Genomic DNA, 17,714 nt, shown 5'->3' with positions numbered 1-17,714 from the left:
CTCTAGCAGCAGACTTACTTGCTTCAGTCTCTCCAGTTCATCTTTGAGAAGGAGGTTTTCCTGCTCCACAATGTGAGTCTGCAGTTTAACTTCAGAAAGTTCTGCCTCCAGAGAAGACACCAAAGTGGAAGTCTAAGAAAGATATCAGGCACATAACAGACACAGTCATTGGCTGGGGAAGCTTTACCAAACCCACAGAAGACTATCACAAGGGAACAGTAAAACCAGCTCAATGGCATTGCTTTGAGACCATTTATCCTTATAGTCAAAGAACTAACCAAATTATCTTCAAGGACTCTCCACGTGTACAGCATGGGTCTGAGGCCTGATCCATATCTTTGGCTGTTTCTCACTACTTACAAAGTTACCTTCTCCTGGGAGAGGTCCTCTGAGACTATGCAGATTCCTTCTTTGACTTTCTGCTTATTCATCCTGTGCCCACCCAGTGCATTCTGGCTACAGTAACTATCACTTGGGGTTTTCCTGAGGATGATATCTGTTTTCTTTCCTCATGTCTGCTTTTGTTAGATTTCTACAAGAAGGAGCAGTTGCTTCTCCTCTAATTGTTTATTCAGTCAATCGGTGCAAATATGTACTTAGATAGCTATTACACTTGTAATTATTTCATTTTATACTATATTTCACTGATCAAACCACTTGAGGCTATGCTAGTAGGAACTCCTTTAGGTGGGGGCCTGGGTCTTTGCAATTTGTCCTATTTTTAATATTTATTTATTTATTTATTTATTTATTAGCACCTTTTTCTGTCTGGCACTATGGGACATTTCAGGTTTGACTTGTATCTTTTCTGTTTTAACCTTGGAATCACTAAGATTTCCCAAGGTGCTTTTATAAAAGGATGATAGCTGGAAATCAAGATCTGGTTACCCCATACAAAAACACATCTACGAGTCTCTAGCTCTCTGAGACTAATGTCTCTGATTCTGGAAATATCAGAGGGTCCCCCTTAGCCCTCCACACTCTGACACTGCAAGTTTTTTCTCCAACAGCAGTGTTTCTCACCACTCTCATCCTTGGCCTATGCTCCATGCACTTATTCATTCACTTCTAGCAGACACGAAACAACCTTGTATGCCTACAGGAATCACAGTTTCTGAGTATATTATTAAAGTGTTTGTGGACTGCTCATTCTTTCTGTCCCTACTGTGGTTATACTGCACACAGTGCTGGTACCATTTGTTCGAGCTTGTGTTTTCTTTTTGTAGTCCTGCACCCGTCGTCATTGATTTGACTATCTGACGTCTGTAAAGCTTGTGTGAAACAGGGCAGGGATATAGCTCAGTGGTAGAGCTGTCAAAAAACTCCAGGTTAAATGACCAGAACTGGAGAAAACCAAACTCATGTGAAACACATAAGAGTCACAGCTTTGTATAAAGACAAAGTCAACAAAGCCCGACTCCTCAGCCTTTCTACACATTCCCATTTCCCCGTCCGCGTCTCTCCCTCCTAACCTCTCTGTAGCCATGTCTTTACTGTCTGGTTTATCGCTCTCATAGTTCCTTAATATAAACAGGCAGACACATTTCTTTTCTAATGTCTCTCATTATGTATGGAAGCACACTGCAGATACACGTTGTGGCTCCATCAACAAATGAACATCATGTCCTGGAAATCACTGCACATTGGGTGTTCTCATTCTTTTTATGTGCCTCCCTTTTTAACAGCTGTATAAGACAACACATTGTATGGCTATACCACAAGTCTTAGATCAATCACGCTTTCACACATGAGCATCATGATTGTTCCAGCAACTTTGCAAACACGAACAAAGCTGCAGTGATTATCCTCATGTGTATGACTTTTCACTCGGTTGCAGGGATACGTTGAGGCTAAAGTTCCTAGACGTGAGACTGTGGGACAAAAGGTGACTACACATGGGATGATGGCAGGTCGTGCCAAAATACCTCCACACGGATGGTAGCAGCACACAGCACCACGACGTTTGAGGATGTCTGCCAACACAGTCTTGCCAGGAGAACATGCTGCTGGGTATTTCTGAACAGACACCAATCTTTCAAGTGAGGAATTGCATGCCAGTACTGCTTATTTTACATTTCTCTAATTATGATTGATTTGGAACATGAGTTCAGAGCTTTGAGGGTCATTTATATATATATATTTTAAAAACTTCTTTGTTCCTGTTTTTTTCCACATTGCTATCAGATTTTTCTTATGTTTCTAAATTTTTTTCTACTTAAAAAAAAAAATTTCACGTTTATTGATCTTGTGTGAGTATGAGGGTGCTTGAGTGCGTATATGTGAACTACATGCATGCAGGAGTCCTCACAGAAGAGTCATGAGATCCACCGGATGTGAAGCTGTTGTCATGTGTGTTCTGGGAAACACACAAGGGTCCTGTGCAGAGTATCAGTGCTTCAAACTCCAGCATGTCTCCAGTCCAGTGCCTTCATTTCAGGTTCTTTTTGTACTGACAGAGACAGCTCTCTCTCTGTGGTTGAAGACAACCTCACCCCATGTGTTTTTCTGGTATCTGAACTGTTTTATTTATTATAAATAGTGTTGGGCTCTCACTTTATGAAATCTGAATCTATTGCTAAATATCTACACCAGGTGCTTAAAACAACAACAACAACAACAACAACAACTTTATCTCAACCCCAGCAGGTTGAGAAAACACTCTGATCATACACACTCTTGACATTTATGAGGGATTAGTTCCAGGAGTACCTCCCCCAGTCCCCCTACAAGATATCCAAATCCTCACATGCTCAAGGTCCTTTATAATTGGTTCCATATTTGCACAGAACCTACATAGTTCACTTAGAGACTTTAACTCATCTCCAGAAATACAATGTAAATGCTAAGTAAATATTTGTTACCTGTGTACTTTAGAAAATATCAACGGCAGCACCAAACAAACAAGAAATCTGTGCATATCTGGCATGAGTGTAATTATCTTTTTAAAAAAAAGATATTTTTTTTCACAGCCGAGATGAATTGGTTCACAGCTGCTTCACTGAACTCCCCATCTGTCATGAGAGAACACTCTATCCCCCTCATGCAGTAGATATATCTGGAGTATATAGTAATATGCCAGAACAATAATGATTAAATTACTAAAGTCTTATGTATAAGACATTTATTTCTTTGGATTAAGAATGAAAATCTGGGGCTGGAGAGAGAGCCCAGTGGTTAAGAGCACTGGCTGCTCTTCTAGAGGGCCTGATGTCAATTCCCAGCAACCACATGGCAGCTCATAACCATCTGTAATGGGATCTGGGGCCCTCTTCTGGCATGCAGCTATACAAGCAGACAGAGCACTCAGACATACACTGTGGCTGGAGACCTGACCTGCACTTTGTAGCGATCCAGTTCTCCTTTGAGGCTTGCATTTTCTTGTTCCCATTTCTCAGAGGTGCAAGTTCCTGGCTCGTCCTTCTGGCTCAGCATCTCTGCCAGACGTTGATTAAGGGTTTTCAGTTCTTCCTTGTTTTGGGAGTTCTTTTGGCTGAGTTCTATATTTTCTGAATCCAACTGTTGGTTTTTGAGTTTTAAATCTGAAACCTAATTAAAATTGAAATAAGTTTTAAAGAATATTGCTGCCCTACTTTTGCTAACAACAACAACACAAATTTAGAGTCTTTTCTCCTCTCTCAGTGTAGTTTAAAGAAATCTCTGTAAGAGACTACTCTGCCACAGGGCAGCCTTGCTTCTAGCCGTGGCCACTCTGCCTATGGAGCAGGGGTTCTCAACCTTCCTAATGCTACGACCCTTTACTACAGTTCCTCATATGGTGGTGAGCCCCAACCATACATTATTTTCGCTGCTACTTCATAACTGTAATTTTGCTACTGTTATGAATCATAATGTAAATATGTGTTTTCTTATGGTCTTAGGTGATACATGTAAAATACTCATTCAACCCCAAAGGGGTCAGGACCCACAGGTTGAAAACTACTGCAGTGAAGGAAGAGCCTACTATATGTCTTTTTTGTAATAAATTTAATTTCCCTTTGTACACTCGCTCTTACCTACACATACAAAAATAAAATATGCTCCTTATTACAAATTCTACCAATTCAGAAGTATATAAAAAGTTAGACACAGGTTAGTCTCAGGCCACAGAGTGCCTGGTTCTTTACTGTTGGATCTGCATACCACTAGATCATTTTCTATGCATATATACTACCATCTTTCTTTTAGCCAAAAAAAAAAAAAAAAAAAAAAAAAAAAAAAAAAGATAAGGATAAAAAGTATCATTGCATATTTTAACAGCCTGCTTTTTCCATTCCTGATATGGTATAGATGTTATCTTTCCAAGCTAGTGTGCCTAGATGTCACCATATGTTACATATTTTAACGAATGCAGGACATTTTATGTAAAAAGATTCCCCATATTGTCGTTTTCCATTCCTGCATAGATAAGAGATATACATTTGTCTTATCGTTTCATTATTAAGCAATAAAATGGTAGCAATTCTGGGTTCTGGGTTCTGGGTTCATTTGTTTTTGTTTGTTCCTTTGTGTAGTATGGCCCTGCTGAGTTAGAAAGGATGGACACACACACACACACACACACACACACACACACACACACACACACGTTGGTGCTTTGGCAGAAGGCCCCTAAAAGTCTCCCTGTAGGTGCTATCAGCTTACTCTTGACAGTGTAGATTTATTTATTTGTACACATTTATTTATTTACTATTATAATATCAATGCTTAACTTTTGTTTAGTAGGTAAAAAAAATTAACCTATTCAAGTTTCCCTAATACCTGGAAGCTAGCCTTTGGGTATGCTCTGTCAGGTCTGTCTGTGATTTGAGCCTCCTTGTTGCCTGTTTTCCAACTGAGTCCCGCCCCTTACTTAAAATAGTACAAGATATTGTTACCTTGGCTATTTCAGATACTAAGACTATTTCCTTCCCAAGTATTTCCTTGCCTTGTGACTATTTCAGATATGTTCTTAAATAGTCTTCCCATACTTGAGTATATGTTGTAAGATTTATACAAAATGAGCATTGAATGGCATAAGCCATCTGAATGAGCTACATGTCTAAGAAATACTATGCAGATCTGCTGGCATTCTGTATCTGTGAATTCTGTATAACATGTTCCACTTTGAATCAAAAAATATAGGCGCTGACATAAGTCAAAATCATTAAGGACTAGAACCAGTACAGGTGAGGCTCAAAGGCATTAGCTTCCCACATGGACTAGACAGAGAGCTTGTATTAAACACTTAGGGTCTGCAGACAGACTGTATATTGCTTTCTAGGCAGGAACCTAGTTTAGAGTCACTATGAGGTGGGTTTCCATGGTCATCCTCAAAATTTACAACCTTACCATCATGTTCAATATATTATTCTAATAAATTATTTATTATTCAATTTGTAAATTTCAAATAAAAAAAAGGAAAATGTCTGAGTCAAGAATCACTGGGGAATTTAAAGTATTTCTTACCTGTTTCTTTAATTTTTCAACCATCTTCTGAATCGAAGCCTTTTCCTGTTCTATGGTTTCTATTTTCTGCCTAAAGGAGTAATGAAGACATGAGTCAGGAGTGAAGCTTTTAAACTTGGACGTTAAATAGTTCCTAGTCCTGGTAAAATCTAACTAAACTATGTCTTACCACAATTCTTCCTGAGATCCATTTAATTCCTCCAATTTCAGGTTTGAGATGCTATCTTCTTCATTTAAAGTAGTAATTTCATTTCTCAAAATAGAATTTTCCTCTTGAAGCTTTTCAGATTCATATCTGAAGTGTAGAGATTTTTTTTTAAAAAAAGTTACAACATGGCAGTCATCTGGCATCTTTGGAAAATATTTTCTAGTAACTTCCAATATAGAAAGAATTTCATGCCAGTTAAAGTAGAAGTTTAAATTAGTAGTCTCTTGTTACTTGGAAATCAAGTTGTAACATATTGATTCGATACTTTTGGAAAATGAGAATCTCACTAAAAGACATCGGGAGGTGTGGGTAGAAACCCTGGAGCGTGGGGACAGGGATCAAAACTCAAAGCCAACTCGGGGTGTTGACTTCTCAATGGCAGGCAGGATGCTTTTAACAACTGGCTTCACTTATCTCAGTCTCAAGTCTTCCCTGCTCTGAACAGACAAAAGCCACATTACTTAGCTGTTGGAGCTTTCATTTAGGTCCCCAGGGAAAATGTACCACATAAAACAGGCACACCAAAATACTCAGTTTACTCTTCTCACTCAATTCTGAAGTTAAAGTAGTCTGAGGAAGAGGAAACTCAATATTTACAGCTGAATTCTTTTGCTTTCTACCACTAAGATACTTTAGACACAATGTAATATTTTGCAAATTAAAGAAAAACCTAACTTTGATTAAAATACTGAAATGCAGTCTTAGTTCACAAAGTCAGGTTGGTAGTTTTTCGAAGTAGTTAACGTTATCTTCATCCTCAAACATTTATTACAACTCCTTGGTAACAGATACTCTATTGCAAAAATGCACTGTTTCTAGGACACTGGCATATACATCAAGTATGGTAGGAAAAATTATGGTCCATTCAATAAGTTTCCTATATTAGTATAGGAAGAGCATTGTTATCTACCAAGTGAGTTAATACTACATAAGAGGAATACATTCCATATAACATGCTTCATTAAAATGACGACAGTAACTAACATTGAGCAAAAGGGTATCTATTCCTCCAAAATGACGTCAGAGCCAGAAGAGGGCTAAGAACCAAGTTAAACAGCAGACACTCGCCATTTTGTGAGTCAACACTCCACGTGGATGACACTAACTTGCTATGAGGAAGGGGATGCCGCCTAGACAAGGTTACTCTAGTTGTTAATACACACAGAAGCAGAAGGTGGCTACAACACTGCTCTTCAAGACTAATAGGTTAGTGTCTCTAGGCATGGCAAGCAGCAGTTAGGTGTGATCAGTTGCTCTGCAGGCTTCCATGAGGTCTAGAAGGCACATACATTACCTCAGAAGCTCAACCTTCTGCTGCATCTCACTGCACGTGATCTGCAAGTCATGCATCATTGCCTTCAGCTCTTCCTCCTTCTCTCCTTGAGAAGGAGTATCTTTTTGCTTAACTAATGTAGTGACTCGCTCTCTCAAACTTCTAGTCAGCTCCTGTAGCTTTTGTTTCTCCACTTCCAACTCTGCGATCATGGCCTCATGTTGAAGATGTGTGTCTTGGAGGCCTAGGAGAGCATCATTTCCCTCCAGGACAACTCGATTCTGCACGCTAGGCTTTTCCTGATGTGTCTGAATTGTTCTGCGGAACCAGGCAATTTCGTGTGCTTTTATTCTAGCTAGGAGCCGGGTGCTTCCCTGTTCACAGCACTGGGCTTCTTGTCTACACTCTTCTATGACATGGTGCATGCTCATGACCTTGGGTGTACACTCTTCTGGAGTCTGATGGAGTTCAAACATCTTTTCATCAGAGGTGACCTCCAGGTTTTCTGAAGGAGCTCCCCACAGGGAGTAGCTGTCACCCTGCAGGGTGGCCCTTTCCAGTACCTTCTCCATCTTCCCCTGAAGTCTCAACACCAGAGCACTGAGCTCCTCGTTTTCCAGTTTGACCTCATCGTAACTCTTCTCCAGGCTGATGAACGTCTCCATCACCTCCTCCATTTTCTTCATCTCATCTTGCAACCTGTAGACCTCAGCGGTGAGCTCTTTGTTGCTGTCTAGCGACTCCTCATAGCGAGTCTCTATGAGTCTTAACTCTTCCTGGAGGCAGGTGTTTTCTCTGGCTGCATCCTCATATAATACCTTATACCTGGAAGACGCCTCAGGGAGTCTCTCCAGCATCTTTAGTTTCTTTTTAAGCACAGAAATATCGAAGAGCAGGTCCTGCTTCCTCTCAGAAGCCCGCTCACAGTCTGCACGCAAGACCGTCAGTTGCTCCTGAAGCTGGATGATCTGACTCTTCAGGTCACAGGATCCAGTCCTGGTGTCTTCACTGTTTTCAAGCTCAGAAAAGCACTCCAGGGAAGCTTCTGACTCCTCGGTTTTACACTCCTGCCTCTGAACAGAGCTTGTCCCTGTACTTCCCAGGTCCCGGGCCTCATGGTCTCCTAGGTCGCTCAGGAAGTGCTTGGTGGTTGTACCTTGTTTCATTATGGGTTCTGCTTGTTCCCTGGAACTTCCAGAAATCTCAGATGTCTGCTCCTCCAAACAGGATGAGATCACTGACCCAGGCTCTAACTTTTTCAGCCTCTGTTGCAATCTAGAAATTTCCATAGCCATTTTTGCATTTTCCTTCACTGCACGCTCGTGAGCTCTCTGCAGGCTGATGAGGACATCTCCATTTTCTTCCAACAGCTGTTCCCCTTGCTGAAGCAGAGACATGGCTCCATTTCCTTCTGCCTCCTCCCCTGCAATTGCCTGGCAGCCACCCTGAAGCACCAAGAGAGAGGCTGCCTGCTGCATGTCCTTGACCGTATTCCGAAGCCTGCGGATTTCTGCACTCATCTCTGCCTTCTCTTGATCTGTTCTCTCACAGTTCATTCTGTGGGCGCTCTCCAGGACGGCAAGCTTGCCCATCATTTCCTGCTTCTCTTGCTCATGTTCTACCTGGAGCCTTTCAAGCTGCTGGCTAGCCAGCTGTTCAGAGACCCCTGTCTGGCATAGCACCTGCCCTTGCTCCCTCAGCTCTCTCTCCTGACTTCTCTTTAACTCAATTATCTGGTCAGACAGGAGGCTGTGCTGGCTCTCAGATGCGTTCCGTAGGTCTTTCAGGTCTTGCAACAGCTTCTCTCTTTCCATGTTGAGAATATTCAAATGTTCCTTGTATGTCTTCTCCAGCATCTCCTGTTCCTGGTTCATGGCCAGAGAGGTTGCCTTCTCCCTCTGGAGCACCTCCTTCAGCTGCTCCTGGGCTTCTGTGCACTCTTGAGCAAGCTCATCCTTCTCAAACTCCCACTGAGATTTCTCCTCCAGGTGCTGGTCCAAGAGGTCCTTCAGCTCTTGGCGGTAGCGACCCTCAAGAGTTTGCAGAGTCTGTTCACAGTGCTCAGTGACTTTCTCACAGTCAGCCTGAAACTGGGCTTCTATCTGAGAGACTCTTCTATTACACTCTGTTTCCATTTTTTCCCTAAATGTGGTCAACATACAGCATTACTGAAACTGCTGCCAACTCCGGAAGCAAACCCAACATTTTCCCATACAAAAAGGAGGCTGCCGGGCAGACAATGGAACCACACTCTACAATGCTCTGATTCCTATGCCATTCACATGTATGGGGGAAGGATCTTTCTTCTGGAGACCATAAATCTTGGAGACTTATCTTTCTCTGAAGCACAAGAGCTTACAAAACCAAATCCTTTCATATGCTTCCTGAATGGACCCATGTGGTTTAATGGATGTCTTAAACTTGGCATTTCACAGAAAATGGCCAAAGACGTGGTGACCTCACTTCTCATCTGGGAAAAATGCTTTCATTTGAATGAAACAAGGCACTATAGGATTTCAGTTGCATAAAACAGGCATATTAATAACTGTCTTCTGTTTTTGCTTAATTAATAAAAGAGCGCCATATTAAACAGAGTGGGAAACTTGAAATCACTCAGTTATACCTGGGATTTCACATAGTAAACACAACATGCCGTTTCGTAGGAGGGAGGAAATTTGAGTATGTCCAGAATCCAGTTTATAAATGGGTTTTCTCAGAAAGCAACAGCATTGCAGTAGGAAGGGTCTAGTCCTCATCTCAGCACAGGAAGACAGTGTCACATAGGAATAGTTCCTCTGACTGCCCACCCTCCCCTGAATACACACACACCAGAACAGTTCCAATGACCAAGGGAGACTTCCTGGTGAACAAGACAAAACTGGTTGGATTAATTTTTAAGGAACCTACTCAATCTGTGGGCTGCTCTGCTCCTCCCCTCCCCATTCCTGACTGGCAGGAACTCCTGAGAAGCAGTGCCCAGTTTTTCACGTTCCCCTCGATTTCTTACCTTCCCTCCTGGAGTTCCCTTTGGTGACATTCTGAGAGCTCTTTCTTCAGCTCTTCTTTCTCAAGAGCATGCTTCTCCATCAGGCTCCTCAGCTGCTCCTGGTAAGATTGTTCCAGGTCCCGAGTCAAGTCTCTCACCTTCTCTTCAGTCCAGGCAGCAGCCTGAGCGAGCCCCTCTCTCTCCTGGAGAAAGCTTTCCTCTGCCTGCTGCAGCCTGGCCTTGAGCTCCCTCTCATGCTCCTGCCGCAGCTCCTCCTGAAGCTGAGTCTTTTCCTCATCAAACACCATTTGCAGTTGTTTCTTTTCCTCCTCGTGCCTGCAGCTGGCCTTGTGGTGGGCCTCCCTCAGCACGGCCGCCTGCCCTTGAAGGTCTGCAATCTCACTCCGAAGGTCACTGATTTGCTTCTCCAAGGTGTGCACTCCTTGCTCATACTTTTGCTTCATGGCCACCTGCTCCTTTTCACAGGCAACCCTGGTGTCAGCCAGCTGCTTTTCATAGTGGCGCACCTAGGACCAGACAGTGAAGCCATAGGGTGACTGGGTTCTGAGCTATGGGAAAGGAATGTGGGCGCAACAAGTGCTTCTGTCCCAAAGGACATTCTCATCTTCTCGCTCTGATTGAAAGTGCAAACTTAGTTCAAAATTACCTAAAGTAATTTTACCACCTTTTTTTTTTCAGATATCTTTCTGGCTCAGAACATACCAAATAGTCTAGGCTGCCTGGCCAGTGAGTTCTAGGCTCTCACTGAACTAACAGTTTCTTCTCCAATTTTGTGTTTCATATGGCACTCTGCATAACTTAACAGAATTCAAGAAACATTTGAAGACTTAAACTACATATTTTAAGATCCTAAGTCTGTAGTAGGAAAGGAGAGTGGGAAGGCGAAAGGGGCACATGTGGAGATCAGTGCTCAGTGAAGTTATTCATAAGCCAGGAAAAGTCAAGTGCACAAGAAAAGTAGAGGCTGGGGAGTGGCACTGAGTAAAGGGGACCTCGGCTTGATCCCCCAAATCTATATAAACTGGGCATGATGGCTCTTTACCTGTGATGACAATGCTAGGGGAGAGGCAGAGATAGAGGGTCCCTGGGCAAGGTAGCTAGCTAGACCAATGGGGGAACTCTGGGTTTAGTGGGGACCAATCAAGGAAGATACTGGATGTTGCTCTCCAGCCTACACACTCATATGTTCTCATTTACAGCATGAACATGCATATCCATGTAACCATGTAAACACATGTAACCATACATATACACATAACCATGCACCCACATGTAAACATGCATACACATAACATGCATACACACATAACCATGTATACATACATAGCCATACATACACATAGAACTAAGCATACAGAAAATATGCATATACATGTGACCATGCATACATACATAACCATGCATACACACATGACCATGCATACACACATAACCATGAAAACACATGTAACCATGCATATACATGAACATGTATACACATGTAACCATGCATACACATATAAACATGCAAACACAATATAACCATACATACACATGAACATACACACATATGTTACCATACATAACAAACTACATGCAGGAAAAAAAAGAAAACCAAAAACATGGTGAAGGTGAGTGGAAGCCACACAGTGAAGGGCTGAGAGGCCAAGGATCAGAACTTGTATATAATCTAGTATGTGATACTACATAAAAGAAAGGCTTTTTGTTTTTCTTTTTCTTTTTTTCTTTTTTTGGTTTTTTTATTTTTTTCGAGACAGGGTTTCTCTGTGTAGCCCTGGCTGTCCTGGAACTCACTCTGTAGACCAGGCTGGCCTCGAACTCAGAAATCTGCCTGCCTCTGCCTCCCAAGTGCTGGGATTAAAGGCGTGCGCCACCACCGCCTGGCCGGGTTTTTGTTTTTCAATTGGGATAATTTTTAACAAGTTAAAAAGACCATAATTAATATATTACAATATGAGGGACTAAGCACATATCACATTCTGGAGACTGGAGAAGAACAAGCCTCAACCTCAGCCTGAGGAAGTGGGTTCCTGGCAGCCTCTGAACTCCAGAAGAAATGCACAGGAAGTGCTGGTCTGTGAGGAAAGAGCGGCAGGAATGCCCACATGCTGACAGGACTCAGGGTCAGGACTTACTTTGTCTTCCAGCTCCAGTCTCAGGTGACACAGGTCCCTGTGGTGCTGTTCTTTCATCTGTTCTATGACCAGCTCGGCTTCAATGCTCATATTCAGTGGGTTGCATTCTTCAGAACCAGGCCCTGAAAACACACAGAACCCACTGAGCCTGCAGTCACTGGCATACTCTGGCATCTGGCCAGGGACATGGCTTCACTAAGGAATCCTTTTCAGCCTGATTTCCCAGGTATGAAGCACTTGGAAACAACAGAGGCCCCATAAGATTCTCTTCAAGCATTAGGACAACAAGAGGAAGAAGGTGAGGAAAGCCTCCTAAATACAGGCAGTATGCCAACCCTTAGTTGAATCCACCATTCTGAATGATAAATGGGTGTGTGCCATGAGGTAGTCTGCTACCCAGTGACAAATTCAGAGGGATGATATGGCAGGGGAACAAGTGAGTGGCTGGCACCCCTACTGCTGTGTATTATGGGGCTAACTTCATGGGCCAGAATCCCTAGTCCATCCCTCATTACTGCACATGGTTTACTGTTGTGAACTTACGGGTGTCTAAGTGAGGGACATGGGTGCAGACAACTGGGAGGAAATTCTCAATGCCTTCATATGGTTTACTTTTCCCACTGCCCACAATAAGCATTAAGGGAAAATTGAAATTATGAGCAGAAGGTGAGGGCTGAGCTAGCACAAAGTCAACTATATTTACTGCTGGATAGAAATCTCTTAAGGCAGCGAGACTCAAAAAAATACTTTTTTCATTTGGAGATACAGAGGCAGACGGAGAATGTTCATGGGCAGAGTTCCAGCAACTGGGATTGACAGGTCTGCTTTGGGCTTTCTCCTCATATATTTGGCTTATTCCCCCTACACCTCCTCCCGAACATCTGGTGATTCCACAGTGGAGAGGGGAGGGAAGGAAAAAGCTACCTTCTTAAAAACACCACAAGGAACAGCAGAACCCACAGGAACCTTGCTCAAATTAAAAACTGAGGAAAGAGGCGGGACCCAGGCAAGAAGCTGGGATTGCATGATGGCTCCCAGGCAGGCCTGCCCAACAGCCTCCCTCCACTTTATCAAAGCTACAAGCATGAGCTTTCTGCTCTTACAGAGGCAAATAAGGCATTGGGCCTAGGCAGCCTATGAAAATCAGCTATGGGTTCTGTGGTGTGTGACTGGCTAACTCTTCCAAACCATCTTCATACCAGGCAGCCATGGTGGGGAAAGAAAAGTCAGCAATATCAGAATCACAAATATATTTTATAAAGACAAATGAAAAACTCAGCCACAAGTAGCCACAAGTAGCTCAATAAATGAGACTGCCAAAGTCTCTCCCTCCCTGAACTCCAGGATGCTAGTGTTGTGCAGGGCTCCACTCAGCCACTGTTCTACAAACTAGGTCAAATGCAGACATCAAAAAGATTGTGTGCAAATGTGTTTACCTTGGTTGGGCTCAATACCACCACTGTGACCTTCGAGCTCTTCTGACAGGGAGTTCTTCAAGGGGAGTCTAAGCACTCTGCCTTGGGCCTGATATTCTTCCAGCTCAGACTGGAGCTCATCCACTTGGTCTTGTAGTAGCTGGAGTTTAAAAAACACCAGTCTTACATGTGGCACCAAGAAAGCAACAAGAAAAACAGTGGATAAAAGCAGATACAGGCTTCTGTGCTTCAAAAGACACCAAGAAAGTTAAAAAGAAAAAAAAAAAGATGGACACTGAAGAGAGAACTTGGAAGTTAAGAGCCTGTCTCACTCACGCACAGGATCTGAGTTCGGTTCCCAGCACCCATGTCAGGTGGCTCACAATCACCTGTGACTCCCAGTCCAGTGTATCTGATTCCTTCCTGTGACCTCTGTGGGGCCGTACTCATGTGCATAAACAACACAGACAAATACATAAACATAATAAAAAAATAAAACAAATTAAAGTAAAAAGTCTATGTAATTGGAGGAAAGTTTGGTCAGTATCAGATAAGGGCCTTGTAACTAGAATTTATAAATATTATTAGAAGTCAAAGTTATGGAATTCAACTTAAAAACGGCCAAAGCCTATATCAGAATGTTCATCAAAGAAGATATGCAAACAATCAATAAGTGTATTATAAGACCTTCAGCAGTTACCCACTGGGGGAATGATAAAAATCTATAATGGGATAGGACAACAATTGTAGATAACAATGTTGTGGATGACGACGCTTGTATGGTAGGGAATAACCTTGGAGGGGGTCTGCCAGTTCTTAAAAGTTAAACATTGGTTTATCTTGTGGTCTAGCAGAATGCATCCTGGTATAAACCTCAAGAGAAATAAAGCATATGTTCCCGCAAAAATCTGCTTAGAGCTATAATTCATGATAGCTCCTGAAACCCTAAATGTCTATCAACCGATTTTAAAATGTAGGACACCTATATGATGGGACTTTATTCAGCCACTGCAAGGAACAGAAAACAGATACATGCAACATCATGATGAACCTGGACGGTATCACCAAGTGAAAGGAGCCCTTCGCAAAAGACCAGTTGTTAGCAGACAGAAAGCTCTAATTGCATTTTGAGAGAAAAGTTTCATTTTAACAGGAAGGGTGACGTGTAGGAGGAGCTAAGGTAGGAGGAGTACTGAGAGGAAGAAAAAGAGTAAGAAGAGGAGAAGAAGAAGGAGAGGAGAAGCTAGGTGATGAAAGAGAGAAAGAGGGGGGAGACAGGGAGGCAGATATTCATGTATCTCCACCAGTCAAAGATAGTTGTTATATCTAGGTTGGTCAGTGGGTTACACCTCTGATTGAACAATTCCAAACTTATAAAGCTTATGATTAACATTATTTTTAAAAAATGTATAAATGCAAAAAGGAAAAGGGGGCATGGGATAGGGGTTTTCTAAGGGGGGGGATGGGGAAAGGGGATGGCATCTAAAGTGTAAATAAAATATCTAATAAAAAAAAAATCAAAAAAAAAAAAAAAAGAAAGAAAGAAAATAGACCAGTGGTTGCCTGTGGCAGGGTTAGGGATAAAGAGGAGGTGGGAATAGAGATTGGAAGAGGGGGAGACTTGGGAGTGGGGTGGGAGTGGAGGTGGGGAAAGGAAGGACAGGATGAACGGGGAAGGGCGGGGAATGATGCTGTGAAGGGGACGGAGACAATAGGAGAAGCTGGCTGAAGTGGAGCAGGGTTTTCTTGGAGTGATGACATCACTCACATTGTGTTGTGGTCAGGGCTCTTTAGCTGTTTGAATATGTATGATTAAAGACATGGAACTGTATACGTTGAACACACACAATGTATGGTATATAAAGTGGTTTTAAAAAGATGACCTGGGGGAACTTACTGATGAGTTCATTCAATTTAGAGACAATTAAAACAAAAACTACATGATTAGACCTAAGAGCTAAAACTTAATCATGAAGGCAGCAGGGAAGCTCCTGATAAGGCAGGCTAGAAGCCATCTCTTGAGGATTTCCTCATCTCTGCAAAAGTATAAACTGCATCTAAAACTAGAACTCAGTTCTACTTACCTTGCTAAATAAGTATGTTCAGCTTAAGCAAAAGAAAAAAAAATCAAATTCCTAAGTTTGGGGAGCTAATTTAAGAAACAGAGAACAGGCAGATAATGGTGCATGTCTTTAAACCCAGCATTTGGGGGCAGAGGCAGGTGCATCTCTGAGTGCTAGGCCAGCCTGATCTACAGAGTGAGTTCTAGGACAGCCAGGGATACATAGTGAGACCCTGTCTCAAACAAAACAAAACCAAAAAAACCAAAAAAAAAACCCCAAAAAACAAACAAACAAACAACAACAACAACAACAACAAAAAAAACAAAACAAAGAAATAAACAGACTCATACTATTCATAAGAACAGGGGTATCTGGTAGATACTGGAAATGGCTTCCAACTAAAAGTCTGAGTGGTTTTGTTTCTGCTCCTAGTTCTTGCATTTCTCAAATAAAAGAATATGTTCAGGAAAATGGCATGCAATGACATCAGATAATACAGAGTTTGCAGTGATCAGCTAGGGAAGCTAATTTTGGGATAAGAACATTAATACAGCCACATTAATTCTTCAATCAGCAAAAAACTGGATAGTCATCTATACAGTAGCAAGATAAGGTAGACCTGAATGGGATTGGCTTGACTGCTTACAGCCCAGGATACTGAGTCATATTAATAACGGGATTGCTTAGTTCTCATGAGCTACGCACCCTGCACTGTTGCTCGTATTCATTTCTCATCTGCGCCAGCCTCTCCTCTTGAAGGAAGAATTCAGCACTGCTGGGATCGAGGTCACCAAACTAGAAAAGACAAATAAACCAAAGCTGCCATTATTCCCAAGGGCCCTTCTTTGACCTATCACATTCCAAAGATCCCAGTTTCTGGTGTCATCCAAGCTCCCAAATATGACAGGAATGAGGCACTGAAGCAGAGACACCACCAACCAGAAGAGGAGGAAACCATCCGAGAACGCTGTGTTCAGCTTTGGGGAGGGGGAGCCCACTCAGTGCCAAGATGGTTCCCTCACAGTCACCATCCTAAGTTATATCCTGAGAAGTTACAACTTCCTTCCAGCACCCAAACAGTTCCCTAATAAAAATGTTCCTGGCATTGCTTCTGCTCTTTGGGGTGAGTGACATTTTGGGCAACTCACCAGGAAATCGGAAGTAGACAGATTTACCTTCTCTGCTAACACATTTTCCAAATTGCGCTGAAGTTTGTTTGTCAGGCTCTCGTACTCTGCCAACTTCTCTGCATTTTCCAGAAGCTCATTCTCCAGGCGATTGTTTTCCTTGAGAAAGTTGGGAAAATAAACATGGCACAAGTCAGAAATCAGGAAACTGTTCTGTCACTTTATATGAAGTATAATTATGCCAAGGGTTTGGGAAACCTGTATCTACTGTAAAAACTAGAGAGAATCGAAACCAAACAATTATTAAAAGGTTAATACCTGGCTCATGATTCCAAAAGTCTGCCTTTAACAAGAACCTTATAGGGGCTGAAGAGATGTCTCAGTGGTTAACAGCACTGGCTGATCTTCCAAAGGACCTGGGTTCAATTCTCAACACCCACATGGCAGCTCACACCTCCCTGTCCAGTTTCAGGACTTCTGATACCCTCACACAGACATATGTACAGGGAAAACACCAATGCACATAAAATAAAGGTAAATCATTTAAAAAATGAAAACCTTATAAAATTGCGATGTCCCAATGAGGGTACTGGGCACTTGAAATATATCTAGAACCAACTGAGACATACACTGTCAGAGAAAAATACACACTGGATCTCATAAGGTAAGTTACAAATACAGAAGACAGCACAGAGTTATTTGTGCACACTGGTTCTATTTTGAAATGATAATGCCTTGTAGATTCTGAGTTAAATGATTCAAAATTAATCTCACCTTTTAATTGGATATTATTTTTTTAATACCAAAATTTTACTTTGATAACAAATTATTTTTTTTTAAAAAAAAGATAGTACATATATAGCTTTATTTTATGTCTACACAGCATTCTCTACATATATTCTCCATGTATTGTTCAATGTGAGAAGTCTGGCAATAAAGTAGCATTTCTAGAATGAACATGAGCTGGTTTACAGGGTCAAGGCACTCTTTACCTGATGTGACTCCCCAGGACCAAGTTGTCCTCTGATCTTCACATGCTCA

General features: G+C 42.1%; 1 protein-coding gene across 14 annotated transcripts in view; it reads right to left on the bottom strand.

Annotated features, from left to right (window-relative positions):
• The window catches only part of Nin (ninein), a 100,473-nt gene that overhangs the window by 23,600 nt on the left and 59,159 nt on the right, over nucleotides 1-17,714 (bottom strand). For 12 of the 14 annotated variants that reach the window (XM_076941804.1, XM_076941807.1, XM_076941808.1 and 9 more), the window contains 10 exons: nucleotides 16,722-16,832; nucleotides 16,252-16,341; nucleotides 13,505-13,643; nucleotides 12,069-12,190; nucleotides 9,934-10,439; nucleotides 6,948-9,068; nucleotides 5,615-5,740; nucleotides 5,446-5,515; nucleotides 3,334-3,546; nucleotides 19-132 (listed from right to left, as the gene is read on the bottom strand). In XM_076941804.1, coding sequence (XP_076797919.1) covers nucleotides 19-132; nucleotides 3,334-3,546; nucleotides 5,446-5,515; nucleotides 5,615-5,740; nucleotides 6,948-9,068; nucleotides 9,934-10,439; nucleotides 12,069-12,190; nucleotides 13,505-13,643; nucleotides 16,252-16,341; nucleotides 16,722-16,832 — 3,612 coding nt within the window. The remainder of the gene's footprint in view (nucleotides 1-18; nucleotides 133-3,333; nucleotides 3,547-5,445; nucleotides 5,516-5,614; nucleotides 5,741-6,947; nucleotides 9,069-9,933; nucleotides 10,440-12,068; nucleotides 12,191-13,504; nucleotides 13,644-16,251; nucleotides 16,342-16,721; nucleotides 16,833-17,714) is intronic. The other 2 variants (XM_076941811.1, XM_076941812.1) reach the window with 1 other exon arrangement.

Source organism: Arvicanthis niloticus, chromosome 11 (genome assembly GCF_011762505.2).
Source record: "Arvicanthis niloticus isolate mArvNil1 chromosome 11, mArvNil1.pat.X, whole genome shotgun sequence".
Taxonomy (NCBI): Eukaryota; Metazoa; Chordata; class Mammalia; order Rodentia; family Muridae; genus Arvicanthis; species Arvicanthis niloticus.
This window is presented reverse-complemented; position numbering and strand designations above follow the sequence as displayed.